This window comes from Seriola aureovittata, chromosome 23 (genome assembly GCF_021018895.1).
Source record: "Seriola aureovittata isolate HTS-2021-v1 ecotype China chromosome 23, ASM2101889v1, whole genome shotgun sequence".
Taxonomy (NCBI): Eukaryota; Metazoa; Chordata; class Actinopteri; order Carangiformes; family Carangidae; genus Seriola; species Seriola aureovittata.
In genome coordinates this window covers 9,332,017-9,349,610 of record NC_079386.1, presented here as the reverse complement: position 1 = coordinate 9,349,610, position 17,594 = coordinate 9,332,017, and the positions used below count along the sequence as shown (strand labels likewise).

Here is a 17,594-nt window from a genome sequence, read left to right as displayed (position 1 = left end):
TAACTTTACTGGGCCGGCTCCACCACAGGACCCACTGGACCCTGCCAAGACGGTGATCGTGATTCGCTCTCTCGTTCCCAACGGTGTGGCCGAGCATGATGGCAGACTGTTGCCAGGGGACCGACTCATGTATGTTAACACCACCAACCTGGAGAACGCCAGTCTGGAGGATGCCGTTCAGGCCCTGAAGGGGGCCATGCTCGGCAAGGTCCAGATAGGAGTCGCCAAACCGCTGCCTGTAAGCATTAGCATTAGTATTCTCTCTTTTTTCTTTGCTTTAAATCTGTCTGAATGTACAGTAGGAGGTAGAGTGTGACTACTGCATTGGGGGTAAAGGGACTCGTATATGCGTATCTGTTGGCGTACACTAAGAATTTTATACATGCTTTTGTGATTTTTTTGTTAATTTGTTCAGCATGCCAGGGATTTATCACTGTGTGTGTGCGAGGTTGTGAGTCAGGCTGTCTTTATACCATTCGACTTAGTAACCAGTCACAAGGTTTCAGTTTACAAGGGCTTCAATTTTTCATGCTGGAAAATGGTTTAGCATTCCACCCACTGGTCTTTCAGAGGAAGTGACCAGCCTAAAATGCTCTTTGTCCTTTATTTCATGATTATATTCTTGAATTTTCCAAAAGCACAGACCCTCTTGTTCATTTAAACACATCGGGGCACCTGTCAAAACATTAAGTCTGTCCAGTGGCATGTTCATTGCTCCAGGCACCTGTACTCTTTGTACAGGATGTTTCTCGCTGCAAAACTGCTCGCATTCTTTCGGCTTTAGAGCTGCATTTCTCTTGTATTGAATCTGCCACTGGATTACACAATGAGACCTCTGGGCTGCCAAGGTTAGCTGGATTACAGAGCTGTAGGAAGCTTCTGTGGGGTTATCCAACTCTCCTGCAGGACGTGGAATGTACTTCTGAGGGGTATTTTGCTGTATTGCCTCTCAAAATTGAGCCTGACAAGTGTAATCCTCCAATATGCCGTCTTACTTTTCCTATACGGTCTCTGTCTGAGCAGCATGCAACATGAAATCAATATCCAGAGCTCGTCCTTAACAATACATGTGAAATGTTTAAGAGCTGTTCTGTTAAGAATTAATTCAAATAAATTGTGAATGTGTGATTTGGAGCATTTTCTCTGCTTGAAAGCATAGACCAAGATCATTCTTTAAGTCTATAGTAAATGTATAAAGTTTCTTAATGATTCCTAACATCTTTCTCCCATTCCATACTAATTTAATACATTTTTTTTTACTTGATTTGGTCATAAAAACAATCGAAAAATAAATTTAATAAAGCTGGAGACACTGAAAGAATTTCTCCGCTTTCCTAGGGAATATGTGGATATTCCCAGTCTCCACACCCATATGGTGAGCAGGAAATAACATCATCATCCACCATCCATTCATTTGACTTCAACAGTATTTTGGTTGAAGAAGGAGAGGAAGAAGATCTGGCTGAGGGCATCGTTTACCGAGCAGAGCCTGCATTGGTTAGTTAGCTTTGGGAGTATCTGAAAAATCAAAGAGGATATGTTGAAAAGGGGGACAACAAGTTGTACATGTGATATTTGCTTCTGCCTAATTATTTACCAAGAGTGGTCTGTTTGTTTGTTTGTTTGTTTGTTTGTAATCATGCAACAGTTAGCTTATATAGGCAGTGTGTTGACGTTAAGGGATTTGCTGTACTAGCAGTATTCTGTAGTGAGATAAGTTAGATAAGTTTAGCATTAGCGACATTAGGGTCGTAGAATAGCATGTTAATTTCAGCTGTCTGTGATTGGATAATTCACCAAGTTTCTCATTATTTAAGACAGGTTTTCTGTCCCAGTTAGTGATATGATCATCTATTATCACAGATTGACACCAGTGAAGCAGACCTCTCTGATGACAAGGTGTTAGATCATACTTACTCTGGGATTGAGGACGACACTTTCCAGGCATCCATGATTGCACTTCACGGCAGCGGCTGTAGTGCAGACCTGGATTACTTGCACTCATCCACACCTAAGGTAAGCAAACATTTATATTCTTATATACCACAGAGTATAAGAAAACTGAAAACAGAAGCACAGCTTGAAATTATTCCCTCATTCCATTACTGCAACAGTAAGTGCCCTTTGTTCGAATGAGCTGTAAAGCATGTAGTCATTACTCCTTTGTTTTTTTTGCTTTCAGGAGCCAAAATGTCATGAGAAATGTTTTTTTCTCTCTTTGTTAAGGCAGTAACAACATTACTGACTTTGTTGTTATATGAAGAGTATAGCTGCGGTTGATTTTGTTGCCTTAGGTGCCCCTAGAACAGCAATTCCCCAAATGGATATTAAATTATAAGAAAATAAACAAAGAAGAGCAAGGGCTGCACGAAGTGTTTTCCTAGGGGTATCTGTGCTTCCATTTTAACCAAAGGTCACAGTATATGGATGACATAATACAATATGGATAATATGGATGTTTTTTTTTTCCTCTTTCTGGTCTATACCTGTTTATGGAACGACAATATAAAGGTCACCTGGGGTGTTTAAGATCAAATAGGCATAGTGAGTCCACAAATATAGCCTCAAAGTCACCGTCAGTGAAACAGTGACAGCTCTTTTACTCATGATTGCACTGATAGATTACAGTCGTGTTACTTGATTTTCTGGTGTCTAGCTTTGGAATTGGTTGTACAGTTCAAGACCACAGAAAGATATATATGAACTCCATATAAGCACTTTAGCCACTACACTCTCTATAATAAGGAAACTTTGCCCTTGGATGAAAATAACAGACCAAACCAGACCAATAATGTAATTTCTTTCTGTGAAATTTGTGATTCATTTATATTATTTGGTTTACTGTACATATACCATATACTATCAACACTCAACTATAATACAGTTGGATTAAAACATGCACAATATACTAGAAACTGTCATTTTTTTCAATGTTGATTGTAAATTTTTCTATTTTTATTTGTTTGATTATTTGTTCATACCTGACCTCTGCTTTGCAGGGATACCTGAGAATACTTACACCTATAGATGTCACAGCTCAGCACATCCCAAATTTATAACACTGTTCTATTAAAATTAGACTCCCCATTTCTTGTTTTTTACTCAGCTTCACATGTCTGCTTATTGAGCCCCACGTGTATTACATATTTGCATATTTTAACTTTTAAAGATTCATACTTCTGTTCTGGCCCCCAGAGGGAATTGCTTGCAGAGATTCATCACTAGCCACTCCGGTTCTAATAAAGTCTCAAATGCTGTTATAATGAAACTACATTTTGTGCATTTCACTCTCAAGATCACCAGTAATTTCTGCTGTTCTCTATTGGCCACTGATGGCTTTTCTATGGCTCATTACAAGGAGGGCAGGATGGCGACTGAGCTAGATGAATCCCCCCCTGTTGGGCAATTGTCTAACTAACAGAGGGGAACGTTCATTCAGCTGCTATGCTATGTTTTACCCCAGCTGACAGCTCGCCTGGACTTGTTGGCTGATCACCCGCGCTTCACAACACCGTCCGGCCTCGGAGACAACACTCAAGTGTTCTCACCAGAGAAGTCGGCCTGTTTCACCCCTCCGAGTTTGAGAGGTCACGTCCCGGCTTTTAATGCCATATTAAGCAGTTCTGATCAGTTCCTGGCTCAGCACTCGACCAGAGAGGAACCAGTGGAGTCCTCGAACTCATTCAGCCCGTTCGCTGAAATAGGGACCAGATCTAACGTACAGGAGGAACCTGTGGAGTCCCTTCACTACCAGAAGGAGCCACCCATCCCCTTTGGAGATATTGGAGATATAAAGATTTTGATGAAGGTGAAATAATCTGTCTAACTACCAAACATAAATTTGGAGGATGTAACATATAGTAAGTCAGTAAATCTTTAAAAAAATAAGATGATGTTTAACTGATGAGAGAGTTGTAGTGATTGACGTGTGGTGAACATCAAAGATCTGTCAAGGTGCATTTAAGGAGCTACAAAATAATCATACTTTTAAAAGTGGAATTTTAAAAGGTAACATCTAACCTCTCCTGAGTCGAATGTGAGGCTCTTGTCAAATATTAGATAAACAAAATTTGAAGCTTATTTGTTTTATATTCAATTCCACAGACAGTTCATTGCACCTGCCTTTTCTCTAGAGATGAGCGCTTCGTCTGGAATCCACACTAATGTTTTCATTTTCTTTCATGAATAACTGTGTTGAATTATCACCCTCAAGGACGAGGAGGCCGGTGTGAGAGAATCAGCAGAAGACGGTGACAAGGCAGCACTGACCTCAGGGAGCAATTTTGAAAGGACTATCACAGTTGTCAAGGGCAACTCCAGCCTTGGTTTGTGATAATTTCTTCACACTCTTTTATTTGTTCTTCTTTATTTCTTTTCTCCTTATCCTTCACAGAAGTGTAAATGAGGTTGTAGCACTGAATGGCGTCTTTGGCCTTTATTTTTGGGTTCTGTTTCATGAATGCCAGATTTGCACGATTTTTGGCTGTTTTCCAGTCTGAAAGGGTAATTCCATTGCTATACCGGGGATTTGCATTTCAAAACCTGCCCACGGGGCTGCTACTGGTTCAGAGAAAATTAAGTTTTCACTTCTAAAACAAATAGGTGTTATGAAGATAGTTTTTAAAATCCTCAGTGTCTCATTGAAAACAGTACCCCATTTTGCTCTTTAGTACTCTTTGAAGGCCTTTATTTGGTGGTCGATTTAAAATTGCCTCCATAATAATATGTTTGGGATTTGTTTCCTTTTTACAAAATCAATTTCAAATCCACTCTTAAACAGACCACACTAATGTTATGATTTCTGCAAATTAACTCCCGCATACTGTGCTGTTACATTTGGGAGTTTTGTTTCAGGCTTCAACCACACCGTCTCCCAACTGGATAAAGAAAACCATTTTTATTTTAACTTTTTAAGTTTTAGGTAGACTCTCTAAAAGTCTCTCGATATATCATGCCACACTCTGAAGTTACTCCATTGAGGATGGTATGAAAAACCAAATTTGTGAATGCTGTTACACTTTCTAGGATTATTTGCTCTGACATGAAGACGTTTTCTCCTGGCAGAGCTGAAAACTCTGATTTGTACTTTTTCATTCGTAATGGAGTTTCTCTTTAAAGTGTCCCTATAGATCGCAACTGAGCACAGTTCTATGTTCTAGGAGTTCAGTTTACAACCAGAACCAGTTGCTGTAATATCTTAATAAAGTATTTGTAATCATTACTGATCCAAATCCATGATTGGGGTGTAACAGATACTTGTGATCTACCTTAAAGGCATGACGGTGTGCGCCATGAAAGATGGTTTGGGGATGCTGATCCGCAGTATCATCCACGGAGGGTCAATTAGCCGCGATGGACGTCTTGGTGTCGGTGACCTCATCCTGGCAATCAACGGAGAGCCCACTGCCAACCTGACCAACGCCCAGGCTCGTGCCATGCTGCGAAGACACTCTCTCATTGCACCGGACATGGGGTAAGACACTGTGAGACTGTTGATAGAGAGCAGATGCACACATGGTTATTACTGAAACTCTACAAGGTATGAGTTGAATTTGTCTGATAACAGTGCCGCCATAATGCTGTGACTTTCAGTACCAATACCAAAATTATGTTTTGTGATACTGGTCTGAAAATACAATTTAATAATGTGAAAGCAAAACGTGTCAAGGTTCTCAAATGCTTATGTGTAATGTAATGCTTTCTAGCTCTACCTGAACAAAATGAATATAGTATTATCAAATCAGGATCTGTAGAATGAGTTTTCCCATTAGGGTTTCATTTGTTTGAGTTTTAGCAGGAGCTTGATTGTCCCCTCTACCGCAGCTCTGGTCTGATTTAATTATAGTTCACTGACATTTCTATGAGTGGTACATTTTCATAATGCCTTCTTTAGTACACTGCAGGAGCTATTTTGATGTAAAAGTTTGACACCTGCAATGAGATATCTGAGACCAGGAATATGGCATTTGGGCAAACTGTGTGTATATCTGGTTTTTGATTCTCTCCTGGTATTTAAAAAGTACTGAGGTAACAGTGCCAAGGTCTTGTGATTGTTGTTCTTTGCTGTTGAAAAATGAATGGTGGTATAACCACAGAGAGTAGCAGAGCTGTCTAGTGTTTGCCATATTTTTTTGAAAGTTAATGCGTATTGCACCTTAAGGTCCAACCTCAATTACATCAGGATTGCTTGTATGCATATCTTGCAAACAATACATGTTGCCATTTGTAATATATGTATTGTATGTATTGTAGGGTTCTACGCACATGAACTCTGGGTGATGTAAAAAGGTGTTACAGAGTTGCAGTTTAATAAGCCAGGGATTTCTTTCTTTTTAAATGTGAATACAGGCTGAAAATACAGACAAAAGTTCATTCTATTACTTCCACTCCAATTTTACTGCCTAAGCTATATGATGCATTTAAGGAGTTAACATTCCTCCCAACCTTTTTCAAGGTAAATCGGATGTGGTATTGTACAAGTTCTGCTTGCTGAACTAAACTTGGCAGTGTGTTAGCTTCGGTGCATAAAAGCCAACTCTTCACATTCTAGATCTGCTTGTTCACCTGAGGACGATCTGTGCCCATTTTATGTGTGAGTATGACTAACTTCCACACTTGTGGTGTTTCAGCAAGAAGCTGCCGTCTTCGTTTTTTTTTTTTTTTCCTTCCTCTCACTCTGTCCATCTGCTGCCGGGCTTCACTGCAGTCTGTTTAAAGAGTTTTATCCAGACACAGAATTATGAAGTCACTTCTGTTCAGTGAGTGAGGGTAAAAACAGTGAAAACTACAAAATACAATACTTACTGTAAATGTGGAATTCTGCTGATGAGGATGCTGTTTTTAATATCATTCAGATACCTTGATTAACATTTCCATTATGCTGTGACGTTACACTCGAACATTAACCAGCATATATTGAAAAATTGTCTTCCTGCAACAGAACTTAACACACAAAGTCAAAATAATTTCTGGATAAATCTTGACTGACTGCATCACTTACTCATTGTGCTTATCTCGCTGCCTAACCTCTTTTCTTTCATTCCTGTGACTAATACGACGAACACAGTTTCTAACTCACATCTTAAACTCACAGTTTTTAGAGTGATCATTGGTATTTAAGCTCTCCCATATCTTTCTCTGCATGTTGTGATGTTCTTAATGACTCATCCATTTCATCATTTCACTGGGATTCATTTCCCTCTCTGTCCACATGCCGGCATGTTTAAAAAACCAAATCAACCCATCTGTTGAAGCTCTGTCACTCAACTGTGTTAATGTGCCCTTCAGAATCAACTCTGAAGGGCGGAAATGGGGTTTTAAGTGGGTATCAGATTTTGTCAGTTAGCTTTTAGTTGATTTCTTAGCATGAATTAGTAACTCACTTGTGAATTAATAATATACGCCCTTCAAATTTGTCACATGTTCATCACACAATAGGTGATAGGAGACATGATTTGCTCAGACTTTTATGAAGGTAAACATCTGTTTTGAACAGTCAGATGTCAAGAGCCTATATATAATTCATTGACATCTCACCTTGGGCTGTTGATAGGGAGAGAGGATTTGCTGAGAAACAAGCTGAGTTCAGTGTTGCTGCAGTCTTGTGAGGTAAATCTGATGGAGTTGAGAAAAACAAGCCTCTGAATTTGAATGAGCAGATTTAAAAGACGCTCTTTTGTTTAATGAAAAAGGAGGTAGTTTTAATGCGTTGATACCAGTTTGTACTTGACTGCCGGTTCTCTATTTCTGGTAAATTAACATGCGAGTTCAGTGAGAGGGCAGGGGCATAACTGCCACTAAGGTGGGTAATTGCCACTAAGGTGGGTAATGGAGTTTCTAAAAATGGAGAAAGCTAAATTGTTTGGTTTAGTTTGACTCATATGAGTGCATATGTGTGTGCGTGCGTGCGTGTGTGTATGTGTGTGTGTCTTCAGCATTACTTATGTTCCAGCAGAGTATCTAGAGGAGTACAAGGCCAGCCTAGAGCAGGCTAAAGATGATGTCTTCTCTGAAGCGGCTCCACTCCCAGTTCCAGCACCAAAGTATGTTCTCACACTCTACCAGAATAACTTTTCTCATGATAGCCAGATAAATTCAATGCGGCACTGTTGAGATTTCTTGTAAACAAACAAAAGTTAAATTTACATTAGTGTTTCTCACCAAAACACATTGTGTAAATCCACGAGGCCAAAAAAACATGTTAAATTTATTTCCGCTCTCAAAAAAGCCTTTTTTTTTTATCGTGCAATGTTTACATGCACATTTTCTAGCTAGCAGTTTTCTTCTTTCTTGTTTTTGTTGGGGCATTGCAGTGCCTCTTTGTGTGTTACCACCACTCCCTATCAATCAGTAGAAAGATGGGAAATAAACAAAAATGGGACTCTAGTGATCAAATCTCCACAAGCTTCCTTTAAGCCCTAGAGCTTTAATGAACCCCTGACAATCGCATTAATACATTTTTTTAATTAAAATTCATCAAACTTTTCTTTCCTCATTATAATCTATTTAGAAATATTCCTAACCTCCCTGAGCGTGAAGATGGGGAGGGAGAGGAAAGTGCCTCTTACAGCAACTGGAACCAACCTAGGCTGTGAGTACTTACGCATTGTATCTAACCTTCTGTGCTTTTGTGAACACGTCCATGACACAGTTTGCAGAATCAAATCATTAAGAGTCAGAGCACGGAGAGTAAAAATCTAGCATGTTGATACTGATACCTTCCTCAGAGTGGAGTTGTTCAGAGAGCCAGGCAAGTCCCTGGGCATCAGCATCGTCGGAGGCCGAGGGATGGGCAGCCGCCTGAATAATGGAGAAGTGATGAGGGGGATTTTTATCAAACACATTCTTGCGGACAGTCCTGCTGGACAGAATGGGACCCTGAAGACTGGAGACAGGATTGTAGAGGTAAAGGAATTCAAGTCACAGACCATGGATACATGACTAATAAACCTGAGGTTGTTTTTGAGAGAAATGAAGAAAAATCCATGAAAAAAAAAAGAAATCCAAGTGCGTGCCCAACTCTTTTTCTCTGATATCTCTTTGTCAGGTGGATGGTGTAGATTTAAGAGATGCTAGTCATGAGGAGGCAGTGGAGGCCATACGCAGGGCAGGCAACCCTGTCTCCTTCTTGGTCCAGAGTATTATTCACAGGCCTAGGGTAAGTCTGTGTAATACTTCTCAAACCAATTACTAACCCACTCAAAATCTAAAGGTCACAATTTCTTCATCCTATACCTTTTTTCCACCTCCAGTAAAAGTTAAGTGTATCTATCTGCACAGGCCATTCAGGGCACTTTCAAAAACTCAAATGTAGCCTACAACCCTTGTAGTATCTGGTTTGCTTTTGAATGTTGAAAGAGAGTCTTCTTTTATAACAGCAACAACAAGCCCTGCTTGGCATTTTAAATATATTAGTGAGTTTTAACCTAAGTACAACACTCACTTGAAAATCACCGTATCAACAACATCGTTTGTTGTTTGAAAGTGCCCTCAGGCTTTTAAAGCATGACTAAGTAGTTTCCTGCTGGGGCTTCTACTGGCTTGGCTCCAGTGTTAGATCTCTTCATAGTCAATCACTTTTCATGCATTGTTATCTGTGAGATATTCCCACATGCTTTCCTTAACATTCTGGTTACTCATTAAGCCTTGCAGCAACTCATAATGTAATGTAGCACATTCAGAAGGACACAAAGAGGGGGGTTAATACAGAATCACATATTAAACTGTGGAGAATTAAAAAAAAAAAAGTATTTTAAAGTAGCTCATTTTAACAGGAAGCCGTTCTGAACAGAGAGGCCCTCAACCCCCACAACATACAGCACACCATTTCCAAACTGCAGACAAAGTTAGCAGTGGAGTAGTTAGCCGTTTACCTCAACAGCCTGATGTTTCCAAAAACAGAGCTAAAAGGAGAGTGAATATTGGACATACATTAATCACGTGGAAAGATAATATGATTATGTATGTATTTGCCAGTTCGGTGAGAGATATTGATATCACTTTCGTGTCTGTCCACTAAATCGGTTGCTAGCAGGCAGTTAGCTTAACGTAGCACAAAACTGGAAACTAGCTTTAGAGCTAACTCTAAAATGTCTGTTACTTCATGTGTTAATATTTGATTTTTGTAACTACGGTTACATTATGAGTTGCTTCAACCCTCCATCTTTGTTCCTCCACACTGCTTCCTCAGCCCGAGTCAATATATAGCCCAGCTCCATCGCCTGCTGTAGAGAAAAACACCACTGCTTTCACATGCATGCCACATCGCACATGTCAGGTAATCTGTCTCTTCTCTTTTTTGTCTCTCTTCTTTCTGTTGCATCAGCCATCCATTACACTTAATCTTTGTTGCATTAGGTCTCCTGCCTCCTCTTTCTTTCCCTTTCTCACACAGTCGCACAGCCGAGTCTTTCTTTTTTTAACTGCATCTTAGATATACACATAATACTGACAAAATAGAATTGGAGATTCCGTGTGGGAGAAAAAGAACTGCAGGCAAATTTTGACATCCAGAGATCCTTTCTATTTTCTATCACAGAAATAATCTTAATCGTAAGAATGACCTGACCCACAATGATTTATTTTTTAATCAAAAAGGTCGGCAAGCGGTAAAATCAATTTTGTCACCGGCAGTTGTGTTTTAAAAAAAAATCTATGCCAAAGGTGTGTAATGCTGACATTCAATACATATCCAGACTAGATTCCTAAAGCAATTTAACCACAGGGGTTATTGAAATTGTATTGCTACCGACGACGACATCTTTCCCATTAACTAAAAAGTCACTGATATTGAGTTGCAGCTCCTCTGAAATTCATCAGTCATCATCCTCTGAAATAGACTGAATAGTCTGGAAAATATCGTTCTGATTGGACGATATCTCTAAGTGCTTTAGGTGGGTCAGTAATGCCATTTTTAAATGCAGCCACTGTGGGCCACCTAGAGAGCATAATAGCATATCCTTGCTATTTCCCTTTAAGTTTTAAATCCTTCTTTTGTAAGCAGTGAATAATCTCTAGGTAGCCTGGAGGAATCTTTGAAACATTTTGTTAAACTATTTCAGAGAAAGAGGCTTTACTCTGATTTTTTTTTTTTTTTTTTTGATGTAGAGGAAACTGCTGTCCTGAAGGAAACCGCTTGCTTTAATGGTTCCTCATTTAAATAAAACCTGAGGTGCTTTTGTCCTTCGTACACCCCTCGCTTTTTTTTTTCTCCTGGACGGCCTCCGATTCAATTTTGACATAAAGACTCAGCCATCACATTAAATATTCCTCATGTTGTCAGCTTGTTGATCCTGTGTGTTGCTTTTCGAAGCCACCCCTGCCCTTTCCGCAGCTAAGTAGCCACCGCGGGTCGAGCCTTTGCTGCACTAATCAAACCTACTTAGCACCTGCCCTCCCTCAGGTTAGAAAGCTACCCCATGTCTGTGTCTGCCTGCTTGTGTATGGGTGTGTCTTTTGCTTGACCTGCACTGCTTTGACTTGTGTGTGTGTGTTACAACAATATTACAAATAATTTGGTTTCAGTCTGCATGTCGCTTTACCACATCAGAACATATTCAATATCAAAATGCCCATCAGTCCCATTAAAATGGGTCTAAATTGTTTCAAAATACAAACCCTTTTTCGCCTCTGCTTTCTGACAGGAAAATGATTACCATAAACTTTCTGCATCTGTTTGTGTGTGTGTGCTTGCATTTATATGTGTTTCTGAACCGGCGCTTTTTCTTCAGCTGCGCTTTCCCGCGTCGCTATGTTGCACCAAACAAAAAAAGTAAAATCATAGTTGGGGCTTTTACTGTAAGTGCATTTTATTTTCCTTCTGTCCCCCAGCTGTGAAGGCACATTTTTTTCCTAACTACCCCTGAAACATCACCCTAAGTGTCTCACTGCTAATGTAAAGACGACAACTTGATGAGACAGTAGGCAGTCAACACAAACGCTGCTATTATGTGAAGAAGTGTAAACTGCAGTATCTTTTTTTTCAGAAAGCCAGAATTTCTGGCAAAACCTTTTAAGCTCGATCAATGGGGAGTAATGGTCAAGCTTGGATAGACATGCGGTGCTGGGCAAGCTTTTTCACTCAACACATCAATGTTCTGGCATGGCCCAGTGTGTGTGTGTGTGTGTGTGTGTGTGTGTGTGTGTGTGTGTGTGTGTGTGTGTGTGTGTGTGTGTGTGTGTGTGTGTGTGTGTGTGTGTGTGTGTGTGTGTGTGTGTGTGTGTGTGTGTGCTTCAGTTCTTAGTCTGGTGTTGCCAGACTCCTAGCTAGCTAGAGGAAACAAGCGAAGGTTTTATTTATTTATTTTTTTTTTTCTGTGTTTAAGAAATGTGGAGTTTTTCTTCAGTAGTAACATTTATAAACAGATGGGTTTTCATCACAGAGCATATGTTGCATGAGACTGGTTTTAGTCACTCAGAAGAGTTACGACTTTGTATGAACTTATTAATATTTATGGGATTACTGTTTTGCGGTATGCAGCAGAATGATACAGCATCTTTCACTATGTGGTGACATTGAAGTGAATATTATGAATTTGCTCTCCCTACGTACGTGACACAAATTAATGAGAAGTTTCTTATTGTGACAATCTGATCGAGAGTGCGGTGATTTACCTTTGTGTCGTCTTGTACACAACAGTCATCGATAACGGACTCCAGCGAGGAGAGAGCAGCAGCAGCTGTGAAAAGGGACAACAAGGACAAGGTTGGTATTTCCAGTGACCCTGCACTGACAGCTTGTATCAGTGTTCTGTATTTGTTGTTGTCTCACAGTCAGCTATCGGAAAGTGTTGCTCGCTGCAATAAGATCCAGGTTTGAAATATGACAGTGTTTCAGATCAAGAGTCGGTGAGCTCAACTTTTCAACACGAACTCGGGATGCGCTGTGAAAGTTAACAGCGGCATATGTCTGTCATATCTGTGTATGTGTTGTCTTCTAAAGTTGTTGCCCTTTGTCTCTTCTCTGTAGGAGGGTGACAGTCACAGTAGACTTTTCCTCCGCCTCTCCCCAACTAACCCTTTCACTCCTACCCCGTTTAAGGTTTGTGGGTCTCTGTGTTGTTCTTCCCGCTTTTCCTTTCCGTGCATGCTTGTACAGATGTGTTGATTTACTGTGACACAGGTCATGGTATTGGATAATCTTAACATGCTGTACATGCATCCACTTGTATGTGTCCTAACATCTCCTCTGTCTGTCTGATTTCCTTTGTGCATTTTTGTGAGAACATCAGAAAATCTTTTGTCTTTTGTTTTTTTTCCACTTTCTTTCAAAGAATAGCTGAATCAACACTCAGATCTCAGTTGATTGGTGGACTTAAGCAAATTGTAGATTTTTGGCTTAGTATCACAATTCAATTATCTAAACATGCTTTGTATTTCTACGCAACGTGATAGTAATCAAAAGTTTGATTATGTTGCTCTTGTTTTTCAGGTAAGTCTATTATGAAAGTCTGATGTGTGAATATTTTGATTATAAATGATTACAGCACTTATAATGAAGTAATTCAAATGACTATTTTTGACATAGTTTAATTTTATCATAATTTAAGGCTTCAGCTGAAACAGGCTGATTAGCCTACTTCTGATTTTAGCCTCTGGAACCATATTACATAACTTTAAATTATGTTCCAACCCGAAACTAACATACTCTGCTCAAAGTGATGAAGCTGTTAATGTAAACCAAGCATATGGCCTCTGTTGATTACATCAACAACTCTCATGTGCCTTCCTATCCCTTTAAACCTCACATCAATTTGATTCAAACTTAATTGCAGAGTGAAATCCTCTCTTTCTCTGTGCTTTGCACTAATAAACTATTTTCCAACTCCATCTGCGGCGTGACAGCCGGCGAAGCGTGAAGTGGCGAAGGCATCTCCCACCAGCACTGTCCTCCCCCTGCCAGTGGTGCCTCATGTGGGAGAGACTGATACAGACACGCTGACAGAGATTCCTGGCAGACCTGCCGAGGCAGAGGAGGAAAACGAAGAGGAGGAGGAGGTGGAGGACGAGTTTGGATACAACTGGAGTGAGTTCACTTTGTCTATTTCTAATGGTGCGGTTATATATTCACTTAGGGATGACAGTAAAAATGTGCATTTAGTTATATTTTTGTCTTTAGTTTTAATTTATTTAATACTGGGTAATTGTAAATTAAGCAGATATTATTTCAAATATGACACATGTGAACTGTAAACATGTGAATGTGACCAGTGACCAGTTTTTGACTTAATACATGGACATTTCACATAAATAGAGTCAATTAATTGAGACAGACAGGATATTTATATGCTTGCGGTCACATGCATTGTCACATAACTGCCACTAGAGGTCCCCCAACTTCCATGTTAGTATTGCCTGCTCATAAAATCCAGCCAGTCTGCAATAAAACTACACGGATTCACATGCTTGTGGTGGTTGTATCTCAGCAAAACCTGAAGGACTCAATGCCCCAATTAAGCTATTAGCATCCTGCAGACGCTGTAATGTCAGCTGTAGGATGAGCTCTTTGATTCAAGGAGAACCGGTCATATTCAACTCAGGCAACCAGCAGAAAGGACAGACTTCCAGCCTTCAAACACCTGGGACTATATCTGTCTGTATGTGTGTGTGTGTGCCTGTGTGCGCATGTGTGTGTGTGTGTGTGTGTGTGTGTGTGTGTGTTAGGGAGAGACAGAGCCCATCCTGCGGGGATAAGATTGATGAGGTTGGGCCCAGGGAGGTGAGTTGTGGAGATTAGTACAGGACTGATGGTTCAACAGTGGCAGGGAGCCCAGAACAACAGGAGCCCATTGGTCTGAACAGCTATCTAACACACCAGAGACAGGAGAGGTGGAGAGAGAAAGAGAAGGGACGTGAGTGAGAACAATAGAGACAAGACTGAGACAAAAAAAAAAAAAAATAGAAGGTGAGACCGAGACCAAAATAAAATCTGCAGTCTGACATTTAAAACTTTTTACAATTTACTTTTTGTGACCATGCATCTTACACCTGCCCCCTTTTCTAAGCAACATGACATGAATTGATATGGGACACCAGGATCAAGATAAACCTGGCACTATCCAGCAGCATTGTCATCTTGCATCCGTCTGCCACGACTTCATCTGCCTCTTTCAGAGAACATAATCCGGCGCTATGGCAGCCTCCCAGGTGTCCTACACATGATTGAGCTGGAGAAAGGCAAGACAGGCCTGGGCCTCAGCCTGGCAGGGAACAGGGACCGCTCTCGCATGAGTGTGTTCGTGGTGGGAATAGACCCCAACGGGGCGGCCGGGAGGGACGGACGCATGGTGGTGGGGGATGAGCTGCTGGAGGTGAGCTGTGTATTGATTGTATTTCTGAAGTGATTGGTCATTTTGTCAAAGCTTTTTTTCTGATGTTTTCCTTTTTTTATCACCATTTTTGCATTGCATGTTCACTCTTGGTGATAAAGTGTGTGTTACTGAGCAATTTTGTTTTTATTCTGTTAGATCAACGGGCAAGTCCTTTATGGCCACAGTCACCAGAATGCATCCTCCATAATCAAGAGCTCTCCATCCAAAGTCAAGATCATCTTTGTGAGGTATAAAAACACTTCTTAGCGCTTCTTATTAAAGCATCTATGATCACATTTCCATGGCAACAGCTACTAAATTTTACTATTGCTTATAATAATAACATGAGTAAGTTTATTCTAGGTCTATTGTAATGCTATTTAAAATCCAATAGAGGGAGCTATTGTAATTCAACAGAAGGATGTACTTGAAGGTGAAGTAATGCAATAAATATTCAGTAGTGACGAGCAGCTTCTGCCACATGTCTCTGTGAAAAAAGGAACGGATTTATTCACTTGAAATCATTAATCCACCAAAGCTTCTCCAGTAATTTAGTCTTTTTCTTTTTTAAATATCACATAGATCAGTCAAGGTGACACTTGACTTTGTTACAGTGATTCACCCAATTTGTAGTGTGACAACCAGAAAAGTGACAAAATAAAGTCAATCTGCATACTAAACAACCCTGGATTTTTTAGTGCCTTGTTTATGGACAGCTATACTCCCACAATGCAATGCACATAGAAACTGCAGGAGCTTTTAGAGGATTTTGAATGGTGAACACCTTCCGGAAACAATACCTTTGTAGGGGCAGTTTGGATTATTACATCATTTTGTGAAGGTATAAAAGAGTCCAGTATGATTTCTTTAACACTAACTGCAGAAACACTATACTGTAAAGAATAGCATATAGTTCATACTGTCTACAGTTAATATGTAACATTACCACAGACATATCATGACCCTCTTCCACAAAGTCCTTACCAGATCACGCTACTTAACCTCCTACTTAACTCGCATCCCTTTCCTGACCCCCTGAAAGACACACTGTGATCAGCGCGCGTAAATCACGGCTCCGCTGTCACGAAGCAGAGGAGCGACGATTTACGTGAATTATGACTCTTTGAAACAGGAACACTGAGGCGCTGAACCAGATGGCTGTGGGACCTGTGAGAGAACACGAGGGAGACACAGCGGAGCCCCACGCTGAGGTACGACTCTGCCTATGGCCACACACGTTAACACACAAATTACACACGTGACGCACAAGTGCTCAAACAGAAGGCCTCATGGGAATGTCATAGACAAAAGTTCCAGCTGCATACAAACTGCGAAATTCACACAATAACCTTTATTGCCGTTTAAACTCTACCCTTAGGAAATTCAGCGTGTTGCCTGTGCCAAGCTCCTGAATTGTTTTCATGTATGTTTGCTCCCAAAAGTCACTTTGTGTGGTCTAAACTTCCCGTCCCTGTGTGCAACTCCCAAGAAAACCCAAAAACCACAAACAGTGGTGTAGACACTCACAGTGCTCCACTCCCACCAGCCAACAGACACGCACACCAGCGCCAGTTATTTACTCCATACTGTACCGACTACCTTCTGTTTCCTTACAGCTAGAAACAGCTGCGGCTAATGGTGATGCCGACGCTTCAAAATATGTCCATCACATCATAAAGCTGAAGGTGAGATACACCGGACCCCACACAAGACAAACCCTGTCCCTTTGAAAATGCCAAACTAAGGACAATAATAGAGTCAAACTCTTGGAAGCAATGCAATAATGAGAGAGATGTTCACACAAAAAAAAGTCAGTGGGGTATGGCAGAAAGACAGAGAGGGAGCACACAGGAGCAGTCGAGTCTGACAAGCTGCCAAGACAAGAGAAAGGAGTCAGAACATTGTCAAATAAAAGAGTGCATAAATAAAACAATCAGTGTATGGGAGAAATAAAAGCAAAGGAACAGATTTTTACTTCATGTGGTTATTATTATTTGAAGTTTTTTTTTTTTTCCTTTTCAAATTTCATTCTTCGAGCACCACCAGTAAAACTCCACTCAGCTCCATCACATTTGGGTGGCAGGAGACATCTCACCAGGGGATATCTCAAAATCTTACCAAATGAAACTGACAATATCTGCATGGCTAGACACCACAAGAGGTAATTGGAAAAACATGCCATTTGTGATTCAGGTGAACGGACTAAATCTAGAGAAATAGAGTGTGACACGAAACAAGAGCGAGAGAGAAGGAGAAAAAGGGGGAACTTTGCTGGAAGAGCTTTAG

At 40.4% G+C, this 17,594-nt stretch overlaps 1 protein-coding gene across 9 annotated transcripts in view; it reads left to right on the top strand.

Moving 5' to 3' along the window:
* LOC130164158 (multiple PDZ domain protein) overlaps window positions 1-17,594 on the top strand; it is a 45,681-nt gene that overhangs the window by 17,990 nt on the left and 10,097 nt on the right. For 5 of the 9 annotated variants that reach the window (XM_056368680.1, XM_056368676.1, XM_056368679.1 and 2 more), the window contains exons 17-35: window positions 29-238; window positions 1,339-1,497; window positions 1,864-2,016; window positions 3,464-3,808; window positions 4,214-4,325; window positions 5,275-5,473; window positions 6,551-6,592; window positions 7,935-8,042; window positions 8,510-8,590; window positions 8,727-8,904; window positions 9,047-9,157; window positions 10,190-10,276; window positions 12,638-12,703; window positions 12,968-13,039; window positions 13,843-14,023; window positions 15,112-15,308; window positions 15,465-15,556; window positions 16,441-16,519; window positions 16,925-16,993. In XM_056368680.1, coding sequence (XP_056224655.1) covers window positions 29-238; window positions 1,339-1,497; window positions 1,864-2,016; window positions 3,464-3,808; window positions 4,214-4,325; window positions 5,275-5,473; window positions 6,551-6,592; window positions 7,935-8,042; window positions 8,510-8,590; window positions 8,727-8,904; window positions 9,047-9,157; window positions 10,190-10,276; window positions 12,638-12,703; window positions 12,968-13,039; window positions 13,843-14,023; window positions 15,112-15,308; window positions 15,465-15,556; window positions 16,441-16,519; window positions 16,925-16,993 — 2,541 coding nt within the window. The remainder of the gene's footprint in view (window positions 1-28; window positions 239-1,338; window positions 1,498-1,863; window positions 2,017-3,463; window positions 3,809-4,213; window positions 4,326-5,274; window positions 5,474-6,550; window positions 6,593-7,934; window positions 8,043-8,509; window positions 8,591-8,726; window positions 8,905-9,046; window positions 9,158-10,189; window positions 10,277-12,637; window positions 12,704-12,967; window positions 13,040-13,842; window positions 14,024-15,111; window positions 15,309-15,464; window positions 15,557-16,440; window positions 16,520-16,924; window positions 16,994-17,594) is intronic. The other 4 variants (XM_056368683.1, XM_056368678.1, XM_056368677.1 and 1 more) reach the window with 4 other exon arrangements.